Source organism: Paramacrobiotus metropolitanus, unplaced genomic scaffold (genome assembly GCF_019649055.1).
Source record: "Paramacrobiotus metropolitanus isolate TYO unplaced genomic scaffold, Prichtersi_v1.0 Parri_scaffold0000012, whole genome shotgun sequence".
Classification (NCBI taxonomy): domain Eukaryota; kingdom Metazoa; phylum Tardigrada; class Eutardigrada; order Parachela; family Macrobiotidae; genus Paramacrobiotus; species Paramacrobiotus metropolitanus.
This window is the reverse complement of record NW_026570232.1, coordinates 640,633-659,972: the sequence shown is the minus strand read 5'-3', so window position 1 is coordinate 659,972 and position 19,340 is coordinate 640,633. Positions and strand designations below refer to the sequence as shown.

The following is a 19,340-nucleotide window of genomic DNA, read 5'->3' as shown; positions in this document are numbered from 1 at the left end:
TTGTGTCCTCGTGAGTTACAACAATTAAAGCGGTCACGTAAAAAAACAACAGCTGATCCTTATACAATACTACGAATTAATTAAACCACTGTATAACAACAAACACAGCTATGGTGGCATGAAAGCCAATATCACGGGTAATAACAAACCGCTATAATCAGTATAATGTAACTATGTAAGTCTGGTAACAATAAACAGACTGTGAAATCGCACTTTAATCAACTTGGACTGAACAACCGTGGTATTGTTTACACATATTTGTAGATACAAAAATTGGAAAATACCGGTTAAAGAACGAAATTTTTTCAAAATGATTTTTTCAACAAATTATACATAAAGTCAAAGCACAACGAAGCAATGCTTAAAATTGTTAAAATAAAGAGTAAAAAACAGTTTACATGGTCAATAATATTATTGCAAAACTTCATCACAATATTAGAGAAAGCAGAAAGGAATGGACATGTCATACAGAACACACTGTGCGTTCACTGTAAAAGAGATCCAGACTTGGATTCTCTGACATCCAACTCTTTGCAAAGCCATCAGTCCCGGTTCGTATGACATCACCACATTTTGCAGTTCAGTCTTGAATAAGGCACGCATTTCCCCATCAAAGGCCTCCAGTTGCTGCAAGCTGAACAGATCCCACTTGAGAACATGATCAGCACTGCTCGGTCCTTTAGAGTATATTTTCAAAACCTCGCGCATGTCATCGGTTAATTGTGGACTGGACTGCGCAGCGCTGTTCTGACTAAGCGATAGGGCGAATCGTCCACCACTCCAAGACGGAGAAGCCCTCTCCGATGCCCTCGAACCACCCCGGTCATCCACAGTTTCCGAAGGCAGGAACTGCTGGGAATATTGTTGGGCATGTGGTGACTGCACCTGATTGGTGAAACGATTCAGAAGATAGAAGTTGCCATCTGCACCGACGACAGGCGTCCACGCGTCGTCGCCCATGATACCGGACGGCTGCTCCGTATTGCCGGTAACGGCCAGCGTCGAGGGATGATTCCAGTGCGTTGTTTTGGAATTGTGGTCAATGTAGTATTTTTTCCCGCGGGGCGTATAATCCACCGTCCACCCGGGGGGCAGTGGCGGTTCTTCCGGATGAGACGGTGCAAAAACTGGTTGACTGAGCGGAAATCCATGCTCACAACGGGACAGATAAACGGGACCACTGGCTGCTGATCCCACTCTGCAGATATGGCGGTTGTCAGTAACATTTTCACGGCAACTTAGGCAGAATGGTTTGGGTGGTTGGAAAGACGATATGGATGGACTGCGCAGGGGATCGCGAGCGGCGTTTCGTGTTAATGGCACACTGTGATCCACACGATTGGCTGTGGATAACAGTGATCCGCGACCGAGGGGCGAATTGGATGATGGCTGACGCTTCTCGAAAAGGCTGTCTCGTTTTATGGGACTGGCAAATTGGCTTCGGTTGAGGGATGGATTGTCAGTCGGGGATTCTCTTTTCAGGTATCGACCTGTGATGCCTGCTGCGTAATCTTTATTCTTGCTATCTTTTTTTCTGGAGAGCATGGCTAAAGTCCGTGAAAATTGCACTGGAGCTAAGAAACAAAGTTAACAATGCCGTAGATTCCAGATAGGCGCATATGTTCTCAAAGAATTTTAAAGTCATCAAAGTTGCTGGAAGTATGGAGCGCATACCTTCAAGTCTTAGACCAACATTTGCGCAATTTCTGCAGATACAGATACTCTGGCCGATAATGAACTGTCGCAAAGGAAGCATACAAGAAAGGATAACAAATTAACAAGTGACAAATAAGCTACTCACTTCAGTACAATCATATTTGAAAATTATTACTATGCAGGGCATTCAGTTTTAAAAACGATAAGCTCATAAGCATACTTGACTATGCTGAAAGTGTCAACAGGTGTGGATCGGTCCGTCATTTGTTGATTGACACGCGCCGAGCTGCTTCCGTTGCGTGACGTCATAACTCGACTCAGTAGTCAGCACGATCCACTCGGATCCAGGTGCATTTATTTTTTTGAATGTTTCTAATCGATAAAGAAATTCTGTTCTATTACGTACTTAATTGTTATTCTAAAATTTTATTCTGAGTTACCAGTTTTTCAGTGTCGTTAACTACGTGTACGTTCAAACTTTCTTGAATGAGTGACTTAAGTTTGTAAACCTTCCTTGTTATCCAAGCAAGAGTGATCGGGGACTGCAGCTGTTGGCTGAAGTCTGAATGCTAGTGGAATTTTTCTTGTTAGTGTTATGGCGGATCAAGCTCCCACTGGAGATGTACCATCCCTGGCGAGTGTGCAGCCACCTGTCTCCAGTTCAAGTAAAACCGATACAGAGACGAAAAAATTGAAGACGGTTAGGGCCACCAGACCGAGAGGGAAGACTGTGCGTCCTGATGACTCCGCGAAGAAACTCAGAACATCTCCTGCCTCACATCGCAGCCTCGATGCGATTGTGGAAGACGCCGAACCGTCTGCGTCTTCGCGGCCACCTTCATCGACACCTCAGCTGGCTGTCCCGGACACCAAGGCGGCAGGGGATGGGACTCCTAATGTTGGTGCGAGTAGTAAACCGAGTTTATCTCCTCCCGACGAGCCCGCGATGAAAAGCGCTGCCAGCACGGCTCCTTCGTCTCCTGGCCTTCACAAACTGGACACTTCCCATTCGTCTTCGGTGGCAGAGGATTTTGATCTGGAGGAGCTCTGTCGGAAGAAGGGATTGAAGCGAGTATTTGCGGTATTTAACGACGATGATAATGCGGAAAGCGAAGTCGAACGGATGCCCGAGAAACTGTTTACTAGGAATGTCATGGTTAAAGTCTTCGATCAGTGCAGAAAGATCGTCAGTTCCTTGGATAAGCTACAGGTACGAATGCTGTAACTGCTGCTGCAGTTTAATACGAAATTATGATTTTTCTATGAATATCAGAATGTACTTCATTGGAACTCCGTTTAATTATGATATTTTACTATCCTTGCTGAATTGATTAAATGAATGCAGTTTAGCCTTTTAGGAGTAAAGTGTGCATTTTACGGTTTTGCCTGGCGATAAAAGGAAACATGAAACTACTGTTTATGAGAACATTATCAGTGAGAGACACTGAGCGTTACAAATGGTTATGATTTGTTTTTAGCTGTAATCGATTATCGGTTAAGGGTATACGTACATTTTTTACTTGCTTACTTGTTGGTTGGTATCTGACATCTGGGATTTTCAGCGCCATTTCGGTTTGATAAAGGATAAGTTGTACCGAGCACGATGCCTTGGTATGGATCAGGGCATCGAAGCCGTTCAGAAAGGCGAATCTCCTTTCTTGGAGCAGCACATGCTGAAAATAAACCGCACCTGTGAGGAAGAATTGAAGAAAGCCAAAGATCTCCTTTCAGTCCGTATTGACTCAATTAATCTGGAATACGACTCGGCAGTGAAGGCGCTCTGGGAGTCCATCGAGACCGAAGTGGAGCGGAAGCAGCGTTTGAGAAAGGTGCGCTTGGTGGAAAATATGATCCAGCACGAAAGCGACTTCATGCAGACGCAACTACGCCATCTTTGTACGCAGCTGAAGAATCAGCTAAAAAACGGTGGTCCTGTGACAACAGTATTCAACGGAGTCTTACTTAACACGGGAACCGAAGTATCCATTGAGGAATCCGTAGCGGATGTGTGGAAGATAATGAAGACATCTATTCGACAGAAATACTGGAATCGATATTTATCCCCGGAAGCGGAAGCGCTTACCGAGGACAAAGAACGCACCGCTAGACGGAAACTAATCCATAATGTGCTTGTTAATCAGCAAGCGGAGACGACCAGTGGAGAGGCGAAAGCTCTGAAACGGTCTGCAGGACCGATAAATGAAAATTCATCAAAAAGGAAGAAAGTTGTCAACAGCCGCAATAAGGATTCCGGTCAATCAAAAGCCGATAATGAAGTATCAACAGGTATCGCTGCAGAAGGATTTCAAGTTCATCCGGTTCCGGAAGTTGATGTTCATCCTGGTGGTCCTTCTAGTACCGCGGAAAGGGATGCGACATCGGAAAGAAGTAATTAGTTCAATGATGGATCTGCTTAAGTTCAGTGAATTGCCTGTAAAAGAATGGGTGATTTGTAAGTGTTATTAGTGACCTTTGTACCTGCATTCCGTTGCGCTGTATTTATTGTTTTAGGAAAGCTTTTGAGATTGGTTTTGAAGATTTGCAAGTTAATTTGGTTTATATCTGTCTCGTTCGGAATTTTCTTGGTTACTTCAAAGTATTTGGACTTGTTAGTATTAAATTACAGTAAAAGGTACGAAGGCTGGTGTTCAGTTTTGAGCTGTTTGATGCTAGAAAACGCTTCAGACGAGAAGTCTTGTTGTTTCCAAAAATCGAAAATTTTTTTTCACCCTTCAAATTTCTGCTCGTATTGATAGGTTATGTGAGCGCGTTTTCCTGTTTGGTTTATCGTTTAGTTTATGCAGTGTTGGTGTAAAAATTTTCGTGCCCAACTGAGAAGTTTAGAATGGAACCAGACACTGGTGATGTCGCCGGCGTAGTCCGACGCGATCGCTACTTACCATGCCGTACGCGTTCAGTGAACCTTTGCCCTGATTTAAAATCGAAACATAGTACTTTATGAATAGATTGAGAAAATTGTGTTATGGGCTTGCAACGTCGAAGTTCGGCGACCAGTGCAGTTACTGCAGCATACACATGGACCTGCATGTCACGCCGTGGTCCATTGGCTGTCCACCGAGGAAATGTGCAAAAAATAGCAGACACGCGTCTCACATATGTTTACGTCAGATGAAGCCGATGAACTAATTTCGCCGGAGTTATCGGTGTGTGGTTTTTATGCCATGTCGCTGCACTTTGCGACAGTGTGAGCAGCCAGTGTCCAGCCGCACCATGCATTTCCCTTGACAGATCTACAAACCGTTACGCCATGGTACGAAGAGCGCCCTATCACGCCGTTCAAGATTCATAATCAGAGCAAAGTTTAAAGGAATATTTACGACTTTCTCAACTTCTGCCTCGTCAGGCCGCACAGAGCCGCATATCTATATTATGTTCAACTGCGCAGATTGCCTCATAGATTCGAACTTTACGTTAACTTGCTAAAGTCACGGCATTAAAGTAAATACAAAAAAACATTACCGATCGCCATTTAGTAACAGAATTAACAGATGTCATCCCAAAACCAAAAAATTTTTCCCGTTTTCAGAAAATATAGTATAGTTAAAAGTATAGTATAATTTACCTTTAAGTCTTTGTGTACAATACTTTTCTGCGGATATCTGTGCTGTACGGATACGTAGATCATCCGGAATTCCATTAAATTGTAAACCAATAATTTTACATAACCCCGCCACTCAAAATAAGTGCAGTCTGCATTCTACAGCCTTTGAATTATAAGCTCTTTCTGTTGTGATATAGTTATTACCCAATTTAAAAAGAAACTACATCACTCACAGTCCAGTTTAAGTTTTCTGTTAACTGTTTGGTTAGTGGTTAGGTTAAGTACTGAAACTCACTGCATGTGTACCAAATTGTTTCTCACCGTTTTGAACTATTTATTACTGATTTTCAAAACCGTACTTGTTTGCAACTTTGCAGTAAATATCATTATTTAATTACTACTTTCATAATACATATTACTGCAAAATCTTTAGTGGGTTTAGTACAGTACGTAATATTACGCTGCTTTACAGTTATTAGTGCAGTATGTTAGCTTCCGGTACACGGTAAGAAAGTTATTAAATGCGTTTGCGGGAATCCACGTTATGTATTATGTATGAAGCAGTTCTGGCCATTTGGTTTTTGCGTCTGACCATTGAACTGCCCACTTCCGCTTACAAAACCAATCAGCACTGGATATCAAAGTTCAAAACAGGTACAGCGAAACGTCTTGTATTTAACCGGCAGATTTACTGGCCAGAGAAACTTTTTTGCCTTTTCGGTTGAATATACTGGAAACCGGTATTTCTAGCTAGCATTTCTCTTGCTTTATATCGCTGCATGAAAGCGCATACGCGGCTGCGGTTATCAGTTTGTCTCATCGTGACTTGCTACAGCATCAGCGTATTTACGTTCTTCAAAATATTCCCCTGCGCAGAATCATTCAGCTTGGTTCAGATCTGTGATAATTACGTTGATTTGCTTATTTATTCGCGGTCCCGTAGACTATCGTCCATACTGCAATTGGTCTGCAGGATATTGTTCCGTTAGAGTTTTTGCTTCTGCTGTATTTACCAGGTAAGAATGACGCTTATTTACAGTGTGCTTGCAGCGTAAAGTTTAAAATGCTGCGGGCAACGATTTCATATTGGCCTACATACGGTAGTAACATACGTGTAGTGAGTATGTGATTGTATCTCAGCTAATTTTAAACAATTATTTTGTCATCTGATGGTGAGACTGAAGAGTTAAAGCGACGATTCGGTATATCGAATTATTGATTGTAATCCAAAGCGGAACAGGTTTAGTGAGGCATTGTAAATGAGAAGTGTGAAATTATGACTCAGGGCATCGCGCAGTGGGTTATTTCCACACTGCTGGATTTGTATTTGAGGCTTTGAGTTGCTCGTAACTCATTGGATTGAATACTTACTTAATTTTATCTGCAGAATAGTTACTTAATTTTGTCTACTTTCACAAACCGATTGTGACTTGGGCTACTAGTATTTGTATTTCTGTTTTAGTGATGGCAGTTTGTTTTTAGTTTTATCGGTTGGATTCATACTTCCGATTGATTTGATTGTTTGTTAATCGTCTTATATATTTCGTATTAACTACAGTACATACCTGTTCGCAGAATTCAGTATCGATGTACAGAAGCAGCATGAAAATGGCGATTGAGGAAATGCCCATCATCGAGCAGCCCAGCATTGACGAATTCATCCACAATGGTCACCACATGGCCAACGGTGTGCCACCGCCGAATTTTGTGGAGCGCGTGTCCAGTCTCCCGTTGGTGCGCAACTTTGTGGATCGCTTCCTGGTGGCGTACGAGAAAACCAAAGACCGCAATGGACTGCTGCGCAGCGCACTGGAAACGGGCGAGTCCACTGTGCAGGCCACCGTCAAGGGCGCGGTTACCGTTATGAACAAGACGGGAATCACGGGTCGCCTGCAGAAACCACGTAAGTTGCACTTGTGTGTCCGTGATAAAAAAATTCAGTTTTCGAAAAATATATGGGAAATTACGTGAATCTTTAATGAATACGAACAATTCAGCTCGGTTGCGCAGTACTTATACAGCGCAAAGACACAGTTAAGCATTTGCAGAACTACCATGCAAAAATACTGCTATTAGTGTGGACACGGTGCCGTATGTACATACAAAGCGGATTATTTAATAAGAAGCGGGTTATTTAGTAAAAACATTTATAATTTACTTCGGCAATAACCAGTCCAAGTGTCAGCTGGCCAACGCTTGTGTACGGAGATAGATATATAGATACGACGTACGGAAGTATCGTGTCTACCGGGAAATATAATGTGGTCAATATGTAGAATAGTAGTTTTGTCCCAAATAAAATCATCGCTAGTCGGTACTTGAGTTGTTAGGGCGCAAAGCACAGTCATGTTGATGTCTCCGGTGCATTCGGTACATTTGAATTTTGAATGATTTTGGAAAGCCGATGATTCATTACGATCGTTGCAATACCGCAAGGGTACTTTATTATGCCTTTGATGCGAACCGTTTTCTAGTTTCGCAAACACAATTAGAAGCTAAAAGGAATGAGAGCAATTAACGAAATTTTAAATCAAGATAAGTTAAGGAAGGCTATATATATGGTAAGATTTAAACTTACTAGGTGAAGTAACTGGAGACGGGCTCGCATTCGCATGCTTGATAGCGAAAGTGTGTCAGTCACGCGCATTTGCCACTATTGTTAAAACTTGTCTTTGTTTAAATTTCTTTGTTTTTCTTAGTTTTCTTAGTCGAGGAAATTTACCTAGAAATAGATAATATCGTATGTTTTAATTGTTACAGTCGGATTTGCCGATCAGTCTGCCTGCTACATGCTTGATAAAGTGGAGGAAAAGTTACCCATTATCACGAAGTCTCCATATGAGGTAAGAAACTGGATACATAAATTAAATTTCGTTACAAAGCCGGTGAAATTTAAGAGTATGCTACCAATTTCTTCGCATAAATAAGTATAAGTATGAGTTTTTTTAGAATGTTCGTTCCGAATTAACGAGTGCATATTCGTATACTTAAGTATCGTATCGATCGAATCGGCTGGGAGATGTCCTTGACCTTTCGACGTAGTCGCGGTGTTGTGCGAATGAATTCTTTGGTGGAAAAAGTGGCTTGCATCGAGAGGGAATTTAATGGTTTATGCCATTTGCAGATCAAGTTGATGGTTATCCAAAAGGTGGAAGGCAAGATTGATCAAATTCAGACAGCCAAGGAGAACACTGTGGAACGCGTCCGCGACACCATCGATTCTGTCAAAGAAATGGGTTCAGCCAAAGTCCAAGCTGTTATGGACACGCCGTATGGTCAGACCGTGAACAATTACATCGAATATGGACTGCAGACCGCTGATTCCGCGATTGACAAGTTCTTGCCAGAAGGTAAGATTTCGATATCTTTCCCCTTAATTTCTTGTTTTCGTCTTGATCTGGAAATTTGTTCACAATAGATGATTAGAAGAAATTTTACAGAAACTTTCTTGAGGGCTTGCAATTGGTTTTCCAACTATAAGAATTTTTTGCACGGGAAGGCAATTCCATTATTTCCCGGTCTTCAGTTCGGTAGCTGTTTTCGGTGTATCGTTCGAAATTTTATCAGATTTGTTTTGTAGAACATACAAATATTATTATATTGTTTAATTGTGTAGGATTTTGCACCTCGTATTTTCTTGCTGTTGATATTGGCGAAATTAAAAAAATTGCAGTTCGCTAGCAGTGCGTGCTATTGTTGCATACTAGTAATAATTTGAATGAATTTATTTATCGCAAGAATGACGAAGTGGCAACACGAAGCCGTAAGTTAGCACTGGGCTGGGCTGAAGACCACTATCGATATCGGCAGTTTTATGGAATTTCATGGTTTGCTAATCCGTTAACGTTTTCTGAAGATTAGATCGAAAACGTGTAAACAAACAAAGGTCGTTGGACTAGCGCTGACCTTGGCACACAATAATCGTTGTAACGGAATCCGGCCGTACATGAATCGCTTGCCAAAACGTTTCAAAACTAATCTTAAATGTGTTTTTCTTATCAGAGCACCTTAAGAACGGCAACGCTACCAACGGGAACTACATGGCGAACGGTTATCATGCTCGCGGCGGCAATCTGGAGCACGCTAAGCATCTCTCTCACAAACTGAAACGCCGCATCTCCATCAAATCTCACAACGTTGTGGACGCCGTCATCCAGACGCCGGCCGTGACCACGGTGCACGATACCATTGCCTATGTGCGCCGCCGCGCCTCGGGTAAAGTGGTAATTGAGCGCGTGGAGCGCACCCGCAAGTTCACTCGCGGCATCGCGGCCAAAGTGTACGTTGCGACGGTGGTTGGTGTGGCGAGAGTGGCCAACGTTTTCCAGAGAACGCTAATGATTGTGCTGCCCAGTTTTATGCATGAACGCGTCAACTTGCTGCTGGATAAAGGCGTCAGCTATATTCCCAAAATCGTTCCTATCCCTGTCGTTGCAGAAGATTGAAAATGAGCTTTGATATTCCTGTAATTCAAGTGCCTAGCAATTTTCTCTCTTTGTAGCAATCTGTATTATTTTTCTTCAGTTTTTTGTCTGAGTTGAACGTTTAACCTGGATTTCGTGTTTGTGCTTTGTAGCGACGGATTTCTCGTTCTTGCTCATTTCTAGCGCACTGCACGTTGAATGTTAATTTAAATCTTACGTGATTTCCATTAATCCTTAGTTCGTCGTTTCTTCGTTTATAACATTCAGAGTTTGCGTTGTGGTTTGACAGCAGTTAGTTTTTTGGTGAAGTATGTTGCAGTATTTTTGTGGGATTGATGCAGAACTCAAATTACTGGAAGAAAGTATTTGCAAGCATGAATTTTTCTAATGTTGCTGAGGTTAATAAAAGTATAATTTTATCTCCGGTGATGTCGGTTAGGAGGCTACTGCCATATTTGATACTTGACAGGCGACATTAATTATTACAAACCCATGTGTAACTTCACATTCCCATACTTCGAACGTATGCGTTACTCATCGTCGGTGTACTGTGCCCTTTGGTCTTGGGTGATCACCCGGGAACGTCGTGATTGTTGGCGGTGGGTGATAACGTCAATTGTGTATTGTTAGTTTTACGATTATCGGTTATCTGTTGCATTAACTCACTAGATACAAAGGTCTTGTGGACATTGGACATTAAATGTCGCCTCAGATCGACGATGTACGTACATCCTATCCGGATTAGAGCTGTCGAATGCGGAAGTTGACCGGAAGCCACGGTTTCCGTCGCCGCAACCGATATACACGTACGCATTGTGCATGCATTTATCGCGCAACATGAACGTAAAGAACTAGCAATAATAAGGGAAATACTCTGAGTTGGGTATATGTGTACCTAAATTCTTGTATAAAGTAAATGTACTCTTCCCGTTTTTGTGTTAGAATGCAGCAGGCAAATCTTTCTTGTGGACTCGTTAACCAAAACCGTACTCACGTGAAAAACAGGACAGTCACACGTAGCAGATCGCGGGAACAAGAATTGTGTATGAATAATTTTAAGAAACACTCATGGTCAGCTTGACAAAAGGGGTTAATACGAAAACCGGGCGGCAGTCACAAATTCTTTTGAGCTGTGTTTCAGTGTGCACAGTGCACACACTGTGCTGCTGGTGGCGGATGCATATTGGATTAAAACAGAAGTTTTCTTACATAAAGTTTACAGAAACTTATAAAAGTTATATAAAACCCTAAAAACAATAGAAGATTCTGGCTTTTTTGTTTCGTTTATCGAGCTTACCTTAATGAAAACTGAAGAGCATCTACTGTGCTGCCGTCATCATTATGCCTGAAAAGAGAATACCAGCTGGTGGAATCAGTGAAGAACGGGCCTTAAAAACCTTCGCAGGCCATTCAGACTTCGGACGGACTTGTCGATGTTCAAACTTCGAAGGTTGGTAAACTTTAACTTGCTAGCTTTATCTAATGATTTGTATAGCTGCTTCTGGTTTTCTGCTGGTGTTTGGTTTAGTCTAGGTTTGAAATTCATCTGGGAGATGCGAAACATAGCGTGAACAAAATATATAAGTATGTACTGTAAATGTCCTGATGAAAGTAAATGTCCTGATGAAAATCTGAGCTCTTTAACGGGTGTTTTAGTTGCAAAATTCCGCAGGACTGTAAATATTCAACGAAACTTCACATTAAAATTATAATAAGAATAAAGCAAAAGATAAAATGAACTGATTGCTGAAATGTAGACCCGCAGATTAATCTAATTTCACGCTTTCTAGGCTTAATGTGACATAAAAATTTGGACAAGCTCGCGATTAGCGAATCGCTGCAATGGAGACTCGCAGTTTCCAGAGCCCTGCATGGACGGATTCCAAAGGGAAAAGGAAAGAATTAAAATACAAACCGCCCGGTAGTAGTTATGTGACGTTCGTGCGTGGATGGGTGGCCTTCGTCGGAATGATGGCCTTGGCCAACACGCTGCAGGCATTTATCAGTCCGGAATTCGTCTGGACACGGCTGTACAATGCGCCCCGCGCAGGTGAGCACAGCCTTTATCATTTCGGCCACCGGCCCAGCAAAATACGAAAATAAGGGAAAATAGTTTTTGCTTGCAAGAGAATGTTTCTGCGAGCAATCTGAGCGGTCGTAGAAATTTAAATTATTAACTTTAAATTTGGCATAAACCAGCAATATTAAAGGAGTGTTTCTCCTACTTTCGATTTCTTGCTGCTCCGACTTTCGGTCGACCGAATTTCTGTTTTGTGTTTATGGATTTTTTTAAGCTCCAGCTAGAAATTTCTGATCCGAGTTTTCGGTTGTTTTCTGGCATTGAATTTTGGCAAATTTTGGCTGTGATTTGTGGTAAAGTACTCAAATAGCTGTATTGGTCACTGATAGATATTTGATATTTCGTGTTTATTTGCTAACAATTGTAAGAGTTCATTTGGTAAGTAGTAAGTACTCTACAGACTACAGTAGTGTTTGGGGAGAAGTTTTCCATTGCTATATGCGCTTCAGCAGAATTCTGCTTATTAAAAGTAAGCAAAATACAAGTGAAAAAGTAAGCAAAATAGCTACGACTGCAAAGTTGCATTAGCGTTGTTAATCAGGTTAAGACATTCGCTTTTAGTCTTTCAAAGCGCTGTGGTCGATTGTGATTTGTCTCGTGTATTCTGCAACCCGTCTAAATGTCAACAGGGGCAACGGAGCTGGCCGCTCGCACATACGGACTGTGGACTCTCCTGGCCGGTGTTATCCGCTTCTTGTACGCCTACAACATGTACAGCTGGGAGCTCTTCCTGGCGGCACTAACCACCTTCGTGGTGGCCCTGGCGCACTTCGCCAGCGAACTGCTGTACTACCGGAGCGGCTTGGCGGATGTGGGCATGTTCAGCCCGATCATCGTCAGCGCCATCTCCATACCGATCATGCTGGCAGCCATTCCCTATATATGGCCTTCCGCGGTAGGCCTGGCCGCCGGTGCTGATGAGGACGACACAGCCGCCAGCAGCGCTATTGACATAAGGAATTTGGTTAAAGCGAAAAAAGCGGCGAAGCGTCAAGATTAGTCTGTAGTCAGCGGTTAATCGACAGCGCAGAGAAAGGGGATGTGGCACACACGCATAATCGCCGTTACGCGCTGGGTTTCTTCGCTTGTTCTTGGCACCTGGATCGGCGCGCGGGGAGGTGGTGTGCGTGTGTGTGGGGTTGGTTGTGTCGGTGTGAATGAGCGGAGGAGCGCGATGTTGTGTTGGACGCAGTTGCTTTCATTGAGGAATTAACGAGAACTGCTGATGGCTTTCTGTCTGGCTGTTGACAGTTTAGTTAGAATTTATGTAACGGATTATTTGGCGGGCGCGCGGTACGGGGGAAATTAATCGATTTCCAAAGTTAAAGCAATTTGGTTTCGGAATCGTTCCATGCAGATGACGCTGAGATTTAGCTGGTTACTGTTTCGCAGTATTAGCTTAAAGTTTGAAAAAATTCAATAGGTTTACTTCGACTAAGACAAATTTTCATTTGCTGCAAGAGCGGTTTGCCGTTACGTATTGGCAGTTTCGTCGATACGTACAGTAGATGTTGTACCTGTTGCTCATTAATTTCTACTGTGAATATGATTGTATCATGCGCAATTGCATATCAACCGCTTCGAAAAACTGCCACACTACATGCTGCAAAACGCAAACAAATTGTTCATGGCATAAATTGATTTAGTGCTCGTACGGCTATGCAAAACAGCCGCGCCGTGACCTTAATATCTAGTATATTTAAAGATCATTAGTTTTAAAGGTCTGTAAGTGATGCGCACCTATGTGTATCATACAATTACAAAAAGTGTTAGAATGCAAAAGCCATATGCTTCTGTCGCTCACAGTGCGAGGCACAGAGAAAACATTTGTAGGCCAAAATGTTGCGGTTATTTATCGTACTTCGACAGCGCACTTTACATTAGGCCTCCTCCGCAGTCCCTGGGAGGATACCCGGAAGACCAGTATTATTCACTACTTCTCAGTTCTCACGTCAGTACATTGAGTCATTAGCGAAACAACACGATTTCCCAATTGCCAGCGCTACTGAACTGCAGTTGACCCGCCGAGGCTGCTCCGGCATACTCGCAGCACAGCACAGTGAGCCCAGTGGCATCGGATACAAGCGCAGGGTTATTGCGGAGGTGTCAATCGTCTCAACAGCGGAAATGTCTAAATTAAGCCCGGCCATCCACAATTTGTGAGCAGGATTATCAATAACGTCCTCTTGAAATATTTAACATGGATAAAATTAGCTACAGCTGCATTTTTCCGCATGCAAACATGTTTTAAAAATGAAACGCCAATCTCCGTTATATATGCGGCGCAGAAGAAACTGCCGAGTGTGTGGAAGTGTGGCTGCCGTATGTACTTACTTATTACTGGCTTACGGCTACGTGATTCCTTGTGCGCTAAGAGATTTTTTTAGGTCCAGGGTCTCCTAAGCATTTATTGACGGTCGCTAGTGGTCACGGTGTTTCTTAAGGTCACTCGAATGGTCCAGACTAAACCATTGTCGCTCATTTTCCTTTTCCAAAAAAACGAATCGCGCAGTATGCTAAATCATTATGTATATGGTCACAGACTTTTAAATGCGTACGCGAAAAATAAGTATTCACACGACCATAGTATTGATAAAAAATGTTTGTTACTTTTTGTTTAGAATCACGTGTTGCTGTGATCTATTTGAGTATACTATTTATTTTTTTCAGGACCACCACCAGCTAGGTATAGGTATGCAAAGTAACACTGACAAATTAATCCTAACAATTACACCTACCATAACATCATCGCAATGGTAACATATTAGTAGATAGTTGTATCCTTATGAATTACGAGCATGTTTAATTCACACGGTCGTTAAATTAAACTGTCATTACATAGATTATTAGTGAAAGTAATCTTTAATTAACACGTACGTAATACGCAAAACTTCCAGAGTGGTCGTGCACGTATCGGTATCGGCACCTAATCAATTTCTGTAAGTCTGAAGCCTCAAATTTGCACTTGATATGTGCAAACAGGCTGGGAAAAATGCGTGCTATCGCCCCATAAACCCATGACAAACGATAAAAAATTAGTACTGCATAATTATGCATGTTAAGTTAATGCTAGCACTGCGTAACTTAATTATTGCAGTTTTTATTTCAATGTTGTTTTAAATTCACACACCTTGCAAACTTTAGAATCGCCATTACTCTTGCTGCTGCCAATTAGCAGGTAATTGGTAAGTACTGTGTTTACAATCCCGCCATCCGAACACAAAACAATTTTCAATTTTTATTCGTCTCATCGTAAGAAAAAGCCGGAGAAAGCAGCATTAAATGCATACGGCGCCAGCTGAACATTACAAAGCGTAAAAGCGACGGTTGAGCAGTACAAGCCAAAGTAACCTTACAACTCAAAAGCAGCGATTTACGAAAAGCAACAGAACAAATCTACCAACCAAACAAAGAAAACTGATTTTTATAATATGATTTTTTCAAACTTCTATCAATTAGTCAGTGTAAAACTAAACATCGAGAGAGAACGTGACGAGAATATCTTGAAAGTGGTCTCTGAAAAAAATGGTAGTATGTCGGTATATATCAAGTTACAAAGCGGTCTTTCACATTGGATGTGTGTGGGTTGGCGGATGGATGGATGAAAGCGACGGATAGAGTGAAAAGTGTGCCATCACCTTTTTTAAATATATATATATATCCGAGATGGATGTAGAAATGTCCCCACCGAAATTAAAAGGCCAGAAATAATAATTGTCCTAAATGGTTCATGTTTATATTCCGTGTAGGATGTAATTCGACACCAGTGCAGTAGAGGGATGGATAAAATCCTCTAAAACTGCATGCCGGTCTGAGGAACGTTGCTGTAAAGAGAGAAGAACACACTGTTCAGTCACCAGGAAACTTCCGCTCATTAGCTTACATCGACCTATTTTTGACCGGCCTATAATTATGCGCAAGATATTTCGGCACACATTGGCGTACATTATGATTCTCCATTATATGTACGTAAGTGCGTTTTTATTACTATCAACCATATTAAAATACAGTTATAATTCTAGTTCTCGAAATGATCAAGTACAAATTAATAAATTTGAACTTTTTACCTTTTGCAATTATACGTACTTAAGTAACGCTAGACAGTTACAAGAGCAGCGCAGAAGCTTACTTAACTAAGCTACACTAATATCAAAAACTATTTGGATTATTAATGATGACATCTGTAATTCTACTGTACGAATTTTCTTCCATAATTCGTAAACACTTGACAGCGTGGAAAAAGAAGCGTTTTCTCCAGCTTTAATGAGGCAAGCAGCCGTATCCCGTTTTAGCCGTATCAGCAGCTGTGCGCAGCTAATGCACTGGGTGGGCGAGACTTCACGTCAGAGACTCCATATGCATGTGCACAACGTACTGCCAGTACGGCTATAAGAAACCGGGGTGAGTCATGCATAAGCGCTTATGTCAGTCGCCGGTCAGGGAATATCATTTCGCTGTCCATATTTGGACATCGCCAGTTATGTGCGCCAACAGGATTAAAAAAGCAATATTTGCACATTTGCTTACCAGCCGCAACACACACACTGGACAAGCGTTCCGCTTAAATGTAAAATAAAGAAAACCTTTTCGCCTAATTTGCTTTAACCGCAACGATTAGTGAAAACCGGCATCACCATTTTCCGCAAGCGTTCTGTACCGTTGCCTACATTTGCTACGCTTCTAGTTCCGGATTTTCCGAAAACCCTTCATTCATAAAAATAGGTGCATTACATATCAAAAAGTAAAATAAAAGATCTATAACTACAGTCTACAGGTATGCCCAAAGTGATATATGTTTCGGGAGTTGCAGTGAGGACCTGTAAGGTGACACTTACGACATTGCGGATTGGGTGTTGCCGAATTGAGCACCAACGTCCATGCTGAGAGTGCCGGCTCCCTGGCCGAAACCGTATCCTTTAGGTCCGTGTTTCCGTCCGTAGCAGATCTTGCAGTACAGTCGTCCTTCGTGTTCCGCAACACTTACACTGTCCAAAAGCTTGTTGCACATATCTGCACAAACATAAACCACAATTATGCAACAGTTTTTTTAATACTTCGTACTTCGCAATTGTTAACTTCGGATTTTTCAATTAAAATTTTCAGAAAGCCACTACGAGTACGGCTCGTCTATTGACGACTAATGTATTAGACGAATGGATGTTGTTCCACGACTTCCACTGACCGGCACATAAACAAGTTTCATGTCTACTAATGATCGACTGCGCGGTCAAACCGCATTAACATTAGGAAGGTCACGAATTAGAGCAAATATAAATTTCAGACAGTTATTAAACATCGGAAATAAACAAAATTGTACGATAACAGTCCAAATGATCAATTCTATCAGCCAACTTGATTAAAATTAATGCAACGCTTTCGACAGTAAAACAACGTTCCCTGCCACCGGAAACTAATTCGAAGAGATATGGTTATTCAAAATTCTGAGCCAGATTTTATGCCATGAATGAAACCTGCATGCATAATTAATTAAGTAATTATACCTTACGTAACATCATAACGTTATACTCATTAAACTTGGGAAAATATTGAGGAAAATTGGCTTTCTAATATGACTTTTTCCAAAAAATTATCGACCCACGAAGCAACTGCCACCGAAACTCCGCTACCGGCTACCGAGATGTACACTGTACAGTACTTACCGCATTTGAAACACTGCTTGTGCCACTTGGTACCAGCGGCCACTCGTTCCTCTGCGGAATAAACCGATTTGCCGCATCGCGGGCACTTGGGGCATTCTGGAGCTTGGAAAGGCATGGTTGCGGATAAAAAGGGATGTGTGGCGGATATCAGCGAGAGCACCGAAGGCCGAAGCAGAATACTATCCACAAAACAGAGGAAGGAAGAATGCCGGCAGCTAGGCACACTATGTCTGTGTGTATATAGAGTGATCCGCGGTGTCAGTACAGAGGCAAACGTACGCGCGAAGCAGGCGTTCGGACGCTGAAAGGATCGACTAAATTTGGCTACTGGTACTCGGTTAAGTCAGAAAACGGAAGAACACTTCTCTGCGCCTTGAGAAATTTGCTTAACGGAGGATTTTATAGGGCGCAGAAAGGCGACACTGGTTGAGTCCGTCTTGGCTGTGTGTAACAGTACAGACATGGTAAAAAGCAGTCGTACGTAACCGCCAGCTTGTGTATGTGCTGTGGGGCGCATTACTAATCCGTGCGCATATGTCCATAATTTACGCTAAAAAACTGCATCGCCACCGTGAGCAAACATTCTGTCAGAGGCTGATGATAAGTACATACGTACCCGGTGTAAGATGACACACACTGCAGTCGTGGTGTGTATTAAAACTGCCCACCGTCTGCCTCGTATTTTATCGCTCTTAAGGACTTTCGCTGATTCTTCGCCGATCGCGCAAATGTTTATTCGTCAAAAGCGCAGGACCAAAATAACATCCCCTAAACGCCGCGCTTACATGGTGACTCTGATCCCTGTGAATGTACGCCGCGCTAATATTAGCGTCTCGAGCGCGCTGGTCATCGCATGCACGAACGAATGCCAGACTCGAGACGATGGCGTTAATTTGGCGCGTGGGATTTCAGATTTGCGAGTGAATGCACTGTACGGCGCACGGCTCCTGTTTCCCGTATCATCGGAAGCAGGAGTGCATTGGGCTGTTGCACATCCATGGCACTAGTCTACTACACAGACCGCATTTTTTATCAAACAACATCTTTGATCAGTCAGTCGCTTCGGTGGCAGCTGTGTGCCCTTTCGAGCCGGGCGCTGGTGCCATGTGAACGCCCGCAAAGAACTTTCCGGAAAGGATGACACTTGGCTTTATGTAATCACTGAGCACAGCGACCCATTTGTGACTAAACTATTTATTAATTAATCGATCTTATCTCGCTGTTAGTAACTATTACTGCCCTTTACAGTTCTCGAAGAGCCACTTAAACTTGATAGAACTTTGTACAATATTTATCGCAGCCCACTGCAGTTTCCTCAGCTTTTGTAACTTATACGCGCATTTTGCGGCATTCCCTGAAAATATTTTTGACTAGCAATGATTTCTTTTGAGAATGAACGTTTTCGGAGCACTGATAATAATTACAAGGAAACCGGCACCTATTAGTTAAAATGCGGAATACAGTACGAGTACATAATCACTTATTAATCAGTCTCAGTGTCTCACCATTAGCGATAACTTGCAATATAATGCAGTTGTAACGGTAGGTTCACTGCCCAGTGTCCCCTAACCATAGGAGTAGTTTTCGGACACTTGCAATGGTAGCAAGGTAACATGGAACAAGCATTTAAAAAGTAAATGCAGTTTGATCGTAGGATGAAATACTATTCGCAGTGTTATACGAGCAACTTCTGGCTTCTTGACAGAAAATACAATATTCACGTATTGTACAGTACAGAGTATCTGTATACAGTGCATAGACTATTCTTCCAGGATCGATTTTATTTAATAATGATGTTAACGTGGCGACTGAGTGGCGAGCTTTCGCTGATGCAGTATGAGTAGTTATAACTGCTGAAATTAAAAACTAACAGATTTTTTTCTTTTCCTTATTATAAAACGGTTGCGGTACATAAATCCAACGACATATGCATAAAAAATTCCCGGAAACGAAGGTAA

The 19,340-nt window shown here is 42.2% G+C and overlaps 4 protein-coding genes across 5 annotated transcripts; 2 read left to right on the top strand and 2 right to left on the bottom strand.

The window, feature by feature from the left end:
• Nucleotides 1-229: 229 nt before the first annotated feature.
• Nucleotides 230-2,167, bottom strand: LOC129583847 (protein salvador homolog 1-like). Of its 2 annotated transcripts, none has more exons than XM_055475840.1 (2): nt 1,877-2,167; nt 230-1,574 (listed from the first exon to the last, which is right to left on the bottom strand). In XM_055475840.1, the coding sequence occupies exon 2, from the start codon at nt 1,543-1,545 to the stop codon at nt 436-438; it is 1,110 nt and encodes a 369-aa protein (XP_055331815.1). In that variant the 5' UTR covers nt 1,546-1,574; nt 1,877-2,167; the 3' UTR covers nt 230-435. The 2 variants fall into 2 exon arrangements, with proteins under 2 accessions (XP_055331815.1, XP_055331813.1); XM_055475838.1 differs by lacking the exon at nt 1,877-2,167 and adding an exon at nt 1,675-1,867.
• Nucleotides 1,974-4,291, top strand: LOC129583846 (uncharacterized). Its single transcript, XM_055475837.1, has 2 exons — nt 1,974-2,866; nt 3,219-4,291. Exons 1-2 carry the CDS (start codon nt 2,252-2,254, stop codon nt 4,050-4,052), a joined length of 1,449 nt encoding a protein of 482 aa, XP_055331812.1. The 5' UTR covers nt 1,974-2,251; the 3' UTR covers nt 4,053-4,291.
• A 1,644-nt stretch (nt 4,292-5,935) lies between these two features.
• Nucleotides 5,936-13,258, top strand: LOC129584088 (uncharacterized). The gene is made up of 7 exons (XM_055476193.1): nt 5,936-6,234; nt 6,794-7,121; nt 7,979-8,061; nt 8,343-8,568; nt 9,221-9,660; nt 11,473-11,692; nt 12,352-13,258. Exons 2-7 carry the CDS (start codon nt 6,806-6,808, stop codon nt 12,720-12,722), a joined length of 1,656 nt encoding a protein of 551 aa, XP_055332168.1. The 5' UTR covers nt 5,936-6,234; nt 6,794-6,805; the 3' UTR covers nt 12,723-13,258.
• Nucleotides 13,259-14,947: 1,689 nt separating this feature from the next.
• Nucleotides 14,948-17,772, bottom strand: LOC129583894 (muscle LIM protein 1-like). Its single transcript, XM_055475917.1, has 3 exons — nt 17,383-17,772; nt 16,558-16,732; nt 14,948-15,546 (listed from the first exon to the last, which is right to left on the bottom strand). Exons 1-3 carry the CDS (start codon nt 17,495-17,497, stop codon nt 15,516-15,518), a joined length of 321 nt encoding a protein of 106 aa, XP_055331892.1. The 5' UTR covers nt 17,498-17,772; the 3' UTR covers nt 14,948-15,515.
• Nucleotides 17,773-19,340: the final 1,568 nt, after the last annotated feature.

Excerpts from the sequence above, each read along its gene's own strand:
- LOC129583894 (XM_055475917.1), bottom strand. The coding sequence starts at position 17,497 with ATGCCTTTCCAAGCTCCAGAATGCCCCAAGTGCCCGCGATGCGGCAAA. Across the intron at positions 16,733-17,382 it reads CAAGCAGTGTTTCAAATGCG|ATATGTGCAACAAGCTTTTG; the intron begins GTAAGTACTGTA and ends ATGTTTGTGCAG. Across the intron at positions 15,547-16,557 it reads AACACCCAATCCGCAATGTC|CAACGTTCCTCAGACCGGCA; the intron begins GTAAGTGTCACC and ends CTCTCTTTACAG.
- LOC129583847 (XM_055475838.1), bottom strand. The coding sequence starts at position 1,756 with ATGCTTCCTTTGCGACAGTTCATTATCGGCCAGAGTATCTGTATCTGC. Across the intron at positions 1,575-1,674 it reads TGTTGGTCTAAGACTTGAAG|CTCCAGTGCAATTTTCACGG; the intron begins GTATGCGCTCCA and ends TTTGTTTCTTAG.
- LOC129583846 (XM_055475837.1), top strand. The coding sequence starts at position 2,252 with ATGGCGGATCAAGCTCCCACTGGAGATGTACCATCCCTGGCGAGTGTG. Across the intron at positions 2,867-3,218 it reads GTTCCTTGGATAAGCTACAG|CGCCATTTCGGTTTGATAAA; the intron begins GTACGAATGCTG and ends TGGGATTTTCAG.
- LOC129584088 (XM_055476193.1), top strand. The coding sequence starts at position 6,806 with ATGTACAGAAGCAGCATGAAAATGGCGATTGAGGAAATGCCCATCATC. Across the intron at positions 8,062-8,342 it reads TCACGAAGTCTCCATATGAG|ATCAAGTTGATGGTTATCCA; the intron begins GTAAGAAACTGG and ends TGCCATTTGCAG. Across the intron at positions 8,569-9,220 it reads TGACAAGTTCTTGCCAGAAG|AGCACCTTAAGAACGGCAAC; the intron begins GTAAGATTTCGA and ends TTTTCTTATCAG.